The sequence below is a fragment of the Scyliorhinus torazame genome, chromosome 8, assembly GCF_047496885.1.
Source record: "Scyliorhinus torazame isolate Kashiwa2021f chromosome 8, sScyTor2.1, whole genome shotgun sequence".
Classification (NCBI taxonomy): Eukaryota; Metazoa; Chordata; class Chondrichthyes; order Carcharhiniformes; family Scyliorhinidae; genus Scyliorhinus; species Scyliorhinus torazame.
The window spans coordinates 109517640-109530999 of NC_092714.1; the positions used below are offsets into that span (position 1 = coordinate 109517640).

General features: G+C 50.3%; 1 protein-coding gene across 7 annotated transcripts in view; it reads left to right on the plus strand.

Annotated features, from left to right (window-relative positions):
- The window catches only part of LOC140428034 (rho guanine nucleotide exchange factor TIAM1-like), a 473602-nt gene that overhangs the window by 236168 nt on the left and 224074 nt on the right, over positions 1-13360 (plus strand). For all 7 annotated transcript variants that reach the window (XM_072514009.1, XM_072514007.1, XM_072514011.1 and 4 more), the window contains 2 exons: positions 3704-3805; positions 4940-5018. In XM_072514009.1, the coding sequence (XP_072370110.1) occupies positions 3704-3805; positions 4940-5018 (181 nt within the window). The remainder of the gene's footprint in view (positions 1-3703; positions 3806-4939; positions 5019-13360) is intronic.

Genomic DNA, 13360 nt, shown 5'->3' on the forward strand with positions numbered 1-13360 from the left:
ATTTTTGACAAATGATTTTCATATTACTAAACAATTGCATTATTTAACCCATTAATCATTTATTGCATATACTTAGGAGGCTACTTTTCGAAACATAATCCTCTTCTCTGACGTTATATACAAAATTATAATTTAGATTTCCATTCATCATATATTATGTAAAGATATGCTTCAATTATCTTTCTAGCATTTTGCTGCTTTTTTGATGGGCTACATTGTTAGAAGAAGTGGGTGTGGAAGGTCTTAGTTTTGGTATATGACTTACTAAAAATACTGTAAAGATTTTTAATAATAAATTTAGAGTACCCAGTTATTTTTTTTTATTCCAATTCAGGGGCAATTTAACATGGCCAATTCACCGACCCTGCACATCTTTGTGAGTTGTGGGGGTGAGACCCACGCAGACATGGGGAGAATGCGCAAACTCCACACGGACAGTGACCTGGGCCAGGATTGAACCCTGGTCCTTGGCACTGTGAGTGCTAACCACTGCACAACCATGCAGCCCTTTGTAAAGACTTTTGAATAACTTAGTTTATTTTGAAAACAAAAATCATTAAAAACATTATACAATTAGGCTTCAAAATCTTAAAAGACTCTTTAGGGAAAGTTTCATCACATAAAATAGTCCAAAGTAATTATCTGATCAAACAATTTCAATCTACAGTAGCAAAATAAGGCAGATCAGTGCTGGAAAGATTGCTACACTTGGCATCCTAAATTGCCATCTCAGTGTCATTTTGAATGTCTGCTGAGCACTGTGAAATGAGCATGAAATGAAGCAATAGATATATTATCCAGCTATTCGATATGGCTGTAGGAATACTAAGAAAAAAACCTCACATTTTCAATAGAATTCATTCTCCAACCTATTGGGCGTGATTCTCCCAGACCCGCGGCGGGCCGGAGAATCGCTGCAACCACGCCATGCCGCCCCGACGCTGGCGCGTGATTCTCCGAGGTGTGGAGAATCGGCGCCATTTGCGCCGGCGTGTTTGGCGCGGTGCCGGTCGCGGGCCGCTGTACGCGGCGGGGCCGCCGATTCTCCGGTCCGAATGGGTCGAGCGGCCGAGCGGAAAAAGCAGAGTCCCGTTGGCACCGTCCACACCTGGTCGCTGCGGCGGGAACTCTGCGCAAAGGGTCGGGGGGAGGGTGGCTCCGTCCCCTAGGGGGTGCCTCCGATGGGGTCTGGCCTGCGATCGGGGCCCACCGATTGGTGGGCCGGCCCCCCACCCACCCCGGGCCTACTTTGTTGCGCGTCCGGCCCCAGAATCCCTGCGCCATGTTGCGTCGGGGCCGGAGCGTTCAGTAAGGCCATCGTGAATGCGCGGGTTGGTGCGTCGCCACTGCGCATGCGCGGGTTGGCGCCGTCCCCAGTGCGCGCCAGGAAGTAAGGCTGGAGCGGTGTGAACCGCTCCAGCGCCATGCTGGCCCCTTGTTTGGGACAGAATCGCTACTGTCCGTTTCGTGCCGTTGTGAAACGCGACAGCGTTCACAATGGCGTGGACACTCTGTCCCGTGATCGGAGAATCGCGCCCATTGTGTCCCAGATTCTTAGGATGGTTTCTCGCATGCTTTTATGATCCTTTTGATTTAGTATTTATTTAATGGGAATACAATTGGGATAATATTTAAGAAAGCATGATTATAGGAGATGCTCTAAAAGTTTAGTTAACTGCATTCAATGTTTATAGTATTACACATTCTTTTTGGCTTTGTACTTTGCTTTCTTTTTTGAGACAGATTCAATAGTAGATTCTATTCGGGAAACCACATTAACTAATTGTGTGCCAGAAACAAACAGTAGTATCCCTGAGTTTGAACAACACCAAATCAGCGGTCCTTGTGGGTGGGAGGAACATTGTTTTGTTTATATTTGAATATTTTGCTTAAATAAAAGAACTGAATTCTTAATTAATTTCACAAGCTACCTGCTAAATGTCCCTCTGTTTCAAAGTTTTAGAAATATCTTTAGGGGAAAAGATTAGCAAAACAAAGCTGAGAAATAACTTAATTTTTTGAGTTATAGTTGATTGGGTTGATGATTGGGGAAGCTAATTGTTACTCCCAAATCATAGAAACCAGTTTGTATCCTTTTATGTTTTGAGGGTATGGGTTCTCAGACTTCCATGAATTTAATGAGTTTGACGAAGCATTTGTCCTTGCCTTTTGAAGCAATTATTGTTTCCCAGAGCGCCAATTGTTTTGTTTGAGCTGAGCCCTTCATGATGTTGATAGTGCAGAAGGAGGTGATTTGACCCATTGAGTCGACATGTACCCTCTGAAAAAGCACTCTATCTAGGCCCACTTCCCAACCATATCCCTCACCTAACCTTTGGACACGAAGGGACAATTTAGAATGACCAATCCACCTAACCTGCACATCTTTAGACTGGGAGGAAACCTGGAGGAAACCCACGCAGACACGGGGAGAAAGTGCAAACTCCACCCAGTCTCCCAAAGGTTGGAATTGAACCCGGGTCCCTGGCGCTGTGAGGCAGCAGTGCTACCGTGCCACCCTGATACATGTTCCATCATGCGATCTGACGTACTTTGAACACAATTCTGCACAAATGCCAAATTTATTTTTTATAAAGAATATGGAGTGCAGTAGGGCATCAAGAACTTCAAAAAATGTCCTTGAAAGTAAACCTAAATAGTATGAAAATAACAAAGCTTTTTTAATGAAAATATAATACTGACCAATCACCCAGAACTTCAGACAAAATGTTTTTATTTTTTTCATATGCCTGAGAATTTTAGTGTGTAAAAGCAACCACGAGGAACAAATCTATTCTCCCTAAATTTTGTGGATCTGAAGACTGACTGCAAAATCTTAATTAATCGTATGTTTGTTCAACTTATTTGATATTAGCATTCTAATACTTCAGTATTGTCAGCTCAAATCAAAACACTGAAAGATAACTAGTTATGATTAGTAAAGGAATAGGAAAGGTACAAAGGAGAATTATGAAAATGTTGCCAGACTGGAAACTTTAGCTGTGAGGAAAGATTGGATAGACTGGAGTTGTTTTCTTTGACACATAGGAGATTTAATTGCAGTGTATAAAATAATGAGGGGCCTAGGTTGGGTGGATAGAAAAGATTTATTCCATTTGGTAGAGAGATCTAAAACTAGGGTACATACATCTAAAGTAATTAGTAGAAGGATTAAAAAAGAGTTGAGAATTGATTTTCACCCAGAGAGTGGGGATTTGGAACTCTCTGCCTGAAAGGGTGGTAGAGGCAGATACTCTCATTACATTTAGAAATTATTTGGTTATGCATTTTAAGTGCTTTCGTTGACCAGTCCATGGATCAAGAACTAGAAGGTGCGATTGGCTTGGATTGGCCAGCATAGGCATAGTGGACCAGATGGCCTCCTGTACTGTAACTATCAATGAGATCAATATCTTTTCTCTGTTACTATTCTCACCCTTTTGTATATGACTCAATAAAGTCCACACAGCAAAGACGTTTGAAAGCAGCTCTTCTTCCTACATCAGGATAGTATTGGACCACTGATGTGTATAGAACCTTGTCATGGAGCTAAGTAATTTCAAGTAATTTTTCTGTGGATTGTGCGGTCACATTAAATTGTTTTCAAAATGGAATATTAATAATTATGTTTTCATTAACCAGAGCATGAAAGGGTTTTAAAAAAATCTCCATTTATAAATTTTTAATGCTCTATATTTTGTAGGTACAAAATTTGGAGCAAAGTGGTCACTATGTGCGTTTGAAGTTTACAGTGGACAATCACATTCAATATTTTATACCAAAGCAAGAGGATATTCATGGTCTGGTAGGTAACCTGAGTTTACGTTTACACAACTGAGGAATGGTTATTGGCAATTTACGATTATGCACAGAGGAGAGTGGGGTAGCTCTTGGCAACATGGTATGCAAACTTGAATTATGAAAATATTACAGCAATAAAAGTTTTTTTTAAAGCCATTTATTAAATTGTAAGGATATTAAACTAAGGAAAATTTGAAACCCTCTATTTATCATCCGCCATTTAAAAAAAAAAAAAAATTAGATGTGTGCATACCCCACAAAAAAGGTCACTGTGATGAGAAAAGGACTTCATAATGTAACATTGTGTGTTTTGTTACCCGTCCGTTTTGATTATGAACACTGTTTTCTCACCTTTGTCTTGTTTTTGAGTCCTTAAGGCAGAGATCAAACTCAATTAGTACAAGAGTGGAGGTGCCTATTGAAAGAAGGGAGACATGGTCCCTCCGTTCCCTTTAAAGGTGACAACTTTAAAGAAAAAATAAGTCCCTCATCTTCAGGTTTGGGCCACGATCTTCAGCCTGAACCCTTGGATGGTTCTCACCTCAAACATTTAAGTTGCTAGTTTTCCTGCTTTGACATTTGGATGCAAATCTTGCCATCATCTATTACTAGGTCAGGAATGTGGGAACTCCCAGTGTAGGTATTCCTTGACCCCTCATACTCAACTAACTTTGAGGGATGAGTGGAGGCTTCTTTGCTGACCAGGACCATAGAAATGCCACCCTTAAAGTGGGATGCTGCATATCTGGCTGCTGATGTAATTTCAGGCCCTCCTGCTGCACTCCAGTTGGAGTGCGTTTCCTGACACCTTTGAACTTATTGCATTGCGAGGCTGTGGTTTAGTGTAAAATGCTAGCACTTTGTTGTTCTGGAGTTGAAATGGTATGATGAATAAATCTGAAAACACGAGTGAAGATGAGGATGATTAATAAATTAAATTTTAAAATGACTGTCTTGACAATACTATTTTTGAGAGATATTAATGTGATATTGGTGCATAATATACAACAAATTGTATAACCTGTAACACTGGAAATTTGTATTCATTACAAATGCATATTGATAAATATTTAATTGTTAATTATTTTGAAGCAGTTTGCATTATCTTTCACTGTGGGTTTCTATTTTGTTTTCTCAGTTGTACCAAGAAATTGAAATTTGTCCTAAAATTATTCATCGTGTTCAGTTTGACAAGTCTGATACTTCCGTTAGTTATGGTAAGAATATGTATGAAATTCTAAAATTATAAATAAATGTATGCACAGATTGCCACAAATACTACTTTCTATTCAATTAGTCAATTGTGGCTTTATTTTTGCTTTGTTGGTAGCACAGTGGTTAGCATTGTTGCTTCACAGTGCCAGGGACCCAGGCTTGATTTCCGGCTTGGGTCATTGTCTGTGCGGAGTCTGCACGTTCTGCCCGTGACTGCGTGGGTTTCCTCCGGGTGTTCCGGTTTACTCCCACAAGCCCCAAAAAACGGGCTGGAGGGTGATTTGGATATTCTGAATTCTCTTTGTCTACCCGAACAAGCGCCTTATGTGGTGACTAGGGGATTTTCACAGTAACTTTGTTGCAGTGTTAATGTAAGTTGACTTGTGACACTAATAATGATTATTATTTTTATTATTAATATATCACTGGCAGCCTGCTTTAAAAGAAAATGTGTAATTTTCATAACTTGTGTGCAACTGGTCCATGTCGTAAAATTAAAGGCTCGTTTTTAAGATAGTCAGAGACTGATTTATTCGATTCAACTTGGGATTCAGGTCCGACATAATTGAGATTTGGCCATATACAGTTCAGTTTGCAGTTGCATAAATTAACTTAACTCTACTGATTTTGTGCAAAAGTGCCTCCTGGTTGTTTGTTTAAAATGCTTGATCCATTTGACATTGTTCCAAGTCAGGATAATGTGTGACTTGAAGAGCAGATTGCAGGTGTTTCCCAAATGCCTGCTGTCCTTGTCCTTCTGGATGGTAGAGGTCGCTGGTTTGGAAGGTGTCCACCCCAGAGTGGGTTGCTGCAGTGCATCTTTTAGTTGATGTACACTGCAGCTTATGGTGCATTGGCGATGGAAGGTTTGCGTGTTTTAAGGTAGAGGATGGGTGCCAATCAAGCTGGCTGCTTGTTTCTGGATGCTGTTGAGCTTCTTGAGTACTGTTGGAGCTACATTCAGCCAGCAAGCGGCGAGTATTCTATCACACTCCTAGCTTGTACTTTATAGACTTTATGGAGTCAGGAGGTGATTTGCTTATTACAGATTATGCATTATTTGACCTGCCCTTATAGTTACAGTATTTATGTGGCTGTTCCAGTTATATTTCTGGTCAATGGTAACTCTCAAAATCCTCATGGTGTTGGATTCAGCGATGGTAATGCCATTGAATGTCAAGAGGAAGTGGTTTGACCCGCTCTCTTTGAGATGATTATCGCCTAGTGTAAAATCACTTGTCACTTAACAGGCCAAACCTGATATTTGTCCAGGTCTTGCTGCATGCAAACTGGTGCTGATGTTGGATTTTTAACCAAACATCATAATTATCAGTGAACATCCCCATTTCATTTGGATTTTCATTTTATATAATACACAACAGTGCAAAACAACAAAACAGAGAGTAAAACACTGGTACAAACATTAAACTCCAGAACATAGCCTACCCCTCCTGTCATAATATAAACCAGTATATCATGGTGCAGACACACAATGATGGACACACAGTGGGACCAATCAACACACACAACACCTCAATTGCTATTGTATATTCTCTTTTTGCACTATGTTAATGTTCACTCTATTGTGCTGTGTTAGGATTATTACTATTTATTATGAAAAACTTTGCAAAACTTTAATAAATTAAAAAAAACCACACACAACACCGCAGCCAATCACCAGTGAGAGCACACGCACTATAAAGACAGGGGCATCAGAGTTCCCGCTCATTCGAGTTGCAGCTAGCTAGGAAGACTGCTCACAGCCTGCAACACAGACATTCACCATGTGCTGAGTGCATCGACTGGTTAGGACAAGGCAAAGGTCTTTAGTTAACGCTAGTATCGTATTAACCCACAGTCTGAGTATGTTTAAACAGTTAATGATTCAATAAAATAGTGTTGCACTATTTCAAGTGTTGGTGACCTGTATGTGATCCAGAACACCCAACACATCATGATACCAGGCGTGGTGGGATATTAGCACTTCTTAGACCTACCTGCAAGTGATCTGCCTTCCGCCAGCATTCCGTCATCCTGCAACATGAACAACATCAGCCCACCGCCACCGCCGCTCCGCATCGCTGGCAACCTCGGGGCCAACTGGAAGATTTTCAAACAGCGCTTCCAGCTCTTCCTCGAAGTCACGGACAGGGAAGGCGCCTCGGACACCAGAAAGATTGCTCTTCTCCTCTCCACGGCCGGGGACCATGCCATCCACATTTTCAACTCTCTCACCTTTGCAGATGACGAAGATAAGACGAAGTTCAAGACGGTTCTCCTCAAGTTTGACACTCACTGCAGCGTAGAGGTGAATGAAAGTTTGGAACGCTACGTGTTCCAGCAGCGTTTGTAGGGTAAGGATGAACCTTTCCAATCCTTCCTCACGTACCTCCGCATCCTTGCGCAATCTTGCAGCTACGGGCCCACCTCCGACTCCATGATACGCGACCAGATCATTTTCGGTGTTCAGTCGGACCCCCTACGTCAGCAGCTCCTCAAAGTAAAACAACTCACCCTAGCGATCGGCATCGAGACCTGTGTCTTACATAAAAACACCACGAGTCGGTATTCCCATATACAAGTGGCTGAAACGGCGCAGCAAAGTCCCCATGAGGCTGAACGGGTCCAAGTGATTGAGCACCTCCAGACCCTCAGCCTGGATGAGGGCGGCCATTTTGCATGCTTTTCGCGGACTCCCGCGCTTGTACGCACCAAATGAGGGGACGGCGACGTTGAGGAACGTAATGCGCAGGTGCACACCACGCACGACGGCACCGTGCATGCGTGGTGGCGCAACGAACGTGCTGACGTCACGACGTGCGGCAACTGTGGCTCCGCCCACTTAAAGCGGCAATGCCCTGCAAAATCTCGACTGCCTACGATGTGGAAGACTTGGCCACTAGGCTGCCTTCTGTCGAGCAGCTCAGCCTGCCAATTCATATCGCTTCAGCCAGCCTCGCAGGAATGTTCGGGCAATTTAACCCACAGTCACCGAGTCCGATGCGGGCCTTCCACACAGCAGTGACACCGAGGACCCGAAGGCGCCTTTTCGAGTCGGTGTCGTAACGAAAAACAGGCTGTCCCCGAAGCAAAGACACCAGCCGCTGTCGGTATACAGCATCATAGATCATAGAATTTACAGTGCAGAAGGAGGCCATTCGGCCCATCGAGTCTGCACCGGCTCTTGGAAAGAGCACCCTACCCAAGGTCAACACTGCCACCCCATCCCCATAACTCAGTAACCCCACTAAGGGCAATTTTGGACGCTAAGGGCAATTTACCATGGCCAATCCACCTAACCTGCACATCTTTGGACTGTGGGAGGAAACCGGAGCACCCAGAGGAAACCCACGCACACACGGGGAGGATGTGCAGACTCCGCACAGACAGTGACCCAAGCCGGGAATCGAACCTGGGACCCTGGAGCTGTGAAGCAATTGTGCTATCCACAAGGCTACCGTGCTGCATCGATCCAGCCGATAAGTGGTGTGCCACCCTGATGGTCAACCAGAATTCGTCGCCCACCTCAGAGACTTAATTTGTGGACTTATGGACTTTCTGATTTGTTCTGTTCTTCCGTTTAATCGTTCAAGTGGTTTGTATATAGTGTTCATCTCGTTGTACTTGTGACACACTGGGCGCGATTCTCCACTCCCACGCCGAAGTGGCCGCGCCGTCGGGAATGCCGTCGAGGTTCACAACGGCGCGGACCGGCCCCGATCCCGACCGATTCAGGGCCCGAAAAAGGGCTAGGATCGGGGCTGCGAGAACCTCGGGCGGGCCTTCCGCGAAGGCCGCGTCGTCACCGTGCGACGCCCGAATGACGCACCGCTGCGTCATAAATTGCGCGAACCGCGCACAGAGGACCCGGAGGAGAACTGAGGAGATGGCTGAGCCCCGAAGAGCCGCACCAAGGTTCCGGGATACGGACCTGGACATCCTGGTGGATGAGGTGGAGCGGAGAAGGGACACCCTCTGCCCAAGACGTGGGCATCGCCAGCCATCCAGCGTGGTGAGGCGCGGCTGGCGGGAGGTGGGCACTGCAGTCAGTGCTGTGGGGCAGACCCTCCGGACCGGGGAGCAGTGCCGCAAGAAGCTGCACAACCTCACCCGCGCTGCCAGCCCCCCCCCCCCCCCCAAAGGACAAGCAAGACAGCACATAACCAGCGGGAGCGCATGAGAACCGGAGGGGGTTCTCTGGTCCTGCACCCCCTAACCATTCACGAGCAGAGGGCCCTGCACCTCGCTGGGGGATCCGCCACCCGGGAGATTGCGCCATACCAGGTCGGAGGCGCAGAAGCAAGTGAGAGAACCCTGCATGTCTTCTCCACCCCCAACCTGGCATCGCCCCCCTGACACTCTGGCCACTGCACCCCAGATCCCATCCCCCCTCACACTCTGGCCACTGCACCCCAGATCGCATCCCCCTCTCACACTCTGGCCACTGCAACCCAGATCCCATCCCCCCCTCGCACTCTGGCCACTGCATCCCAGATCCCATCCCCCACCACCACCATACACCCGGGCCACCGTGTCTAACGAACCCCAAATCTTTTATGTTCCCCAGGGCCATCGTCCGAACCTTCAGGGACGTCTCTCCCAGGAAGCAGCGCAACGCCGCCCCCCCCCGTCACGAAGGCTGTGACCACCGGTGAGTGCATGGTTCAGCTATAGCCATGAGTCAGACCTCGGCTGGCGAATCTGAACACACAGCTCATTGCAGAGCGGGCTGTCATCATTCAACATGGCACTGTTCACACCCGCTTTCCCAATCATCAATGTTGTGCAATCCCGTAGTGCCGCAGTGATAAGGTGATGTGGAATTGTTGATGTGAACGCGGTGCGGGGGGGGGGGGGGGTGGTTGGTGTGTGGTGCCCGTGTGCAGGACTGACGGTGCAAGTGGCAGTGTTCAGCGAATCCCACCCCCACAGTGCGTGAACCGTGCGGCCACCAACGCGTTGCGTGCCCGCTGTCCGCGGCGGTGCCGTCGGGCAGCCTCCTGGACGTAACGAGCTGCCGGGCAGTGTCTGCGTCCTGCGCCCCTACCCCACCCTGATGCGCCCCATCATCCTCATCCTCCGCATCCTCCTCTTCCCCATCCCCCTCGTTTGCGTTGGCTCCGGTGCCGTCGGGTCCTCCCTCCAGCTCCTCCACAGGTCATCTCCCCTCTGCATGGCAATGTTGTGCTGCGCACAGCAGACCACAACTATGCGACCGACCCTGTCGGGCCGGTACTGCAGGGCCCCTCCAGAGCGGTCCAGGCATCTGAATCACATCTTCAGCAGCCCGAAGCACCGCTCCACCACACCCCTGGTTGCTGCATGTGCCTCGTTGTATAGGCTCTCCGCGTTGGTGTGAGGCCTCCGTATTGGCGTCAGTAGCCATGACCTCAATGGATAGCCCTTGTTGCCCAGCAACCAGCCCCTCAGCCAGGGGGGGGCATCCATCGAACATTGCGGGGATGAACGACTGTGCTAGAATGTAGGCGTCATGCACACTGCTGGGGTACTTTGCACACACGTGCATGATCTTCATGTGGGGGTCGCACACCACCTGAATGTTCATGGAGTACGCGCCCTTCCTGTTCATGAACACGTCCCTGCTGTCTGCAGGTGGGCGCATGGGGATGTGCACACCATCGATGACACCCTGGACCATCGGTATCCTGGCCACCTTGGCGAATCCACGTGCCCGTGCTTCCTGCTGTGCTCGGTCCTCGGGGAATTGAATGTACCTGTCCGCGATGGCGTACAAGGTGTCGGTGACGGCCCTGATGCACCTGTGGACCGATGCCTGTGAGATCCCGGATAGGACCCCGCTCGGCGCCTGGAAGGAACCGGTAGTGTAAAAGTTTAGGGCCACCGTCACCTTGACGGAGACTGGTATCGCGTGTCCTCCTCCCATTCCACGTGGTGCGAGGTGCGCCACGAGCTGGCATATATGTGCGACCGTCTCCCTGCTGAACTGTAGTCTCCTCCTGCATGTGATGTCCGGTAGGGCCTCGAACGACATTCTGTCACGGTACACCCTCGGCCTTGCTGGACGCCTGTGGCGCCCTGGCACCACCATCAGTGGCTCCTCGTGCTCCATCTGCTCCTCCTCCTCCTGCTCCCCCCCAAGCACTTCCTCTGCATTCCTCGCCGTCTGGCGATCAATGTTCCCCTCGGCATCCCCCTGTGCATTCGGGTTCTGAGCGCCTGCGGCCTGCGCGTCGATAATGGGCCACTCCGCGGCCATCCCCTCTGCTGCAGCAGCAACCGCTGCATCTGCAGCCACTGTGGGTCGTCGCAGTCTACGCTGCCGGATGGCCATCTGCAGAGCTGCGGCTCCAACCACGGCAGTGAACATCGCTGTCTGGTTGGCATACATGGTGACCTGCAGGAGGGTGGTGGGGGGCAGAGAAACGACATGTTACACGGAGGTTCTTCCACACCTCGCCAGCCGGGTTGCATGGGATACCTGTGTGTCCCGGTGGCCAGGTCGCGCTGCAGTTACGCAGCCAGCCTAACACCTGGTCACTGTCTGCCCAACGGTCACTTCACACCGTACTGCTCACCAGTGTGCCAGTCGCCTGTGCCCATCAGCCACACGACAACCTGCGGCCGTGTCCTCGTCACCGTCCTGCCATATCAGGTCGGCTGACATGTGGCATCCGCGGATGGACGATACCATCCACACTCTCCCTCCTCCCCCCCACCCCCCCACCCCCCCCACCTGCACACTCTCCCTCACCCCCTCCCACCTGCACACTCTCTCTCACCCCCCGCCACCTGCACTCCGCGCCCTCACCCCCCCACCTGCACTCCGCTCCCTCACCCCCCCCACCTGCACACTCTCCCTCACCCCCCCCACCTGCACACTCTCTCTCACCCCCCCTCCCACCTGCACTCCGCTCCCTCACCCCCCCACCTGCACTCCGCTCCCTCACCCCCCCCACCTGCACACTCTCCCTCACCCCCTCCCACCTGCACACTCTCACTCACCCCCCCTCCTACCTGCACTCCGCTCCCTCACCCCCCCACCTGCACTCCGCTCCCTCACCCCCCCCACCTGCACTCCGCTCCCTCACCCCCCCCCCACCTGCACACTCTCCCTCACCCCCCCCACCTGCACACTCTCTCTCACCCCCTCCCACCTGCACACTCTCCCTCACCCCCCCCCACCTGCACACTCTCCCTCACCCCCTCCCACCTGCACTCCGCTCCCTCACCCCCCCACCTGCACACTCTCTCTCACCCCCCCTCCCACCTGCACTCCGCTCCCTCACCCCCCCACCTGCACTCCGCTCCCTCACCCCCTCCCACCTGCACACTTTCACTCACCCCCCCCTCCTACCTGCACTCCGCTCCCTCACCCCCCCCACCTGCACTCCGCTCCCTCACCCCCCCCACCTTCACTCCGCTCCCTCACCCCCCCCCACCTGCACACTCTCCCTCAACCCCCCCACCTGCACACTCTCTCTCACCCCCCCCACCTGCACTCCGCTCCCTCACCCCCCCCCCACCTGCACTCCGCTCCCTCAACCCCCCCCCACCTGCACACTCTCCCTCAACCCCCCCCACCTGCACACACTCCCTCACCCCCCCTCCCACCTGCACTCCGCTCCCTCACCCCCCCCACCTGCACACTCTCCCGCGCCCCCCCCCCCCCTCCCACCTGCACACTCTCCTGCACCCCCCCCCCCCCCGCTTTGGCCGCAGCCTTCTCAGGGAAGCCTACCCGGTCTCCGGGCGCTGTGCTACAGTATCTCACCTCCTCCCTGCTCATAGCAGGTGTGGACGGCGACGGCGTGAACTGGGGTCACGCCGTCGGGACTTCAGCCCATCCGGGCCTGAGAATAGCAGGGGTGCCGGAGAATCGCCATTTTGGGTATCTCAGGCGATTCAAATGGCCTGCGGCTCGCAAAACTGGACCGGCCCGTTCCCGCCGCTTGGGAGAATCTAGGGAGGGCGTCGGACCGGCGTCCCCGAAAATTTTGGCGGCCCAGGCGATTCTCCCAACCGGCGTGGGAGTGGAGAATCGCGCCCACTGTCTTTCTGCACCAGGCACCTGCCCATGTAAATAGCTTCGTTTTTATGTACATAGTCCTGTAAATATTTTGCACACACGTAGTCAGGAACATTCACCATACACTATTTATTGCCACGCAGGTACATTTTTTATAAAAGGGGGATGTCATAATATACACCAGTATATCATGGTGCAGACACACACTGATGGACACACAGTGGGACCAATCAACACACACAACACCGCAGCCAATCACCAGTGAGGGCACACGCACTATAAAGACAGGGGGCATCAGAGTTCCCGCTCATTCGAGTTGCAGCTAGCTAGGAAGAC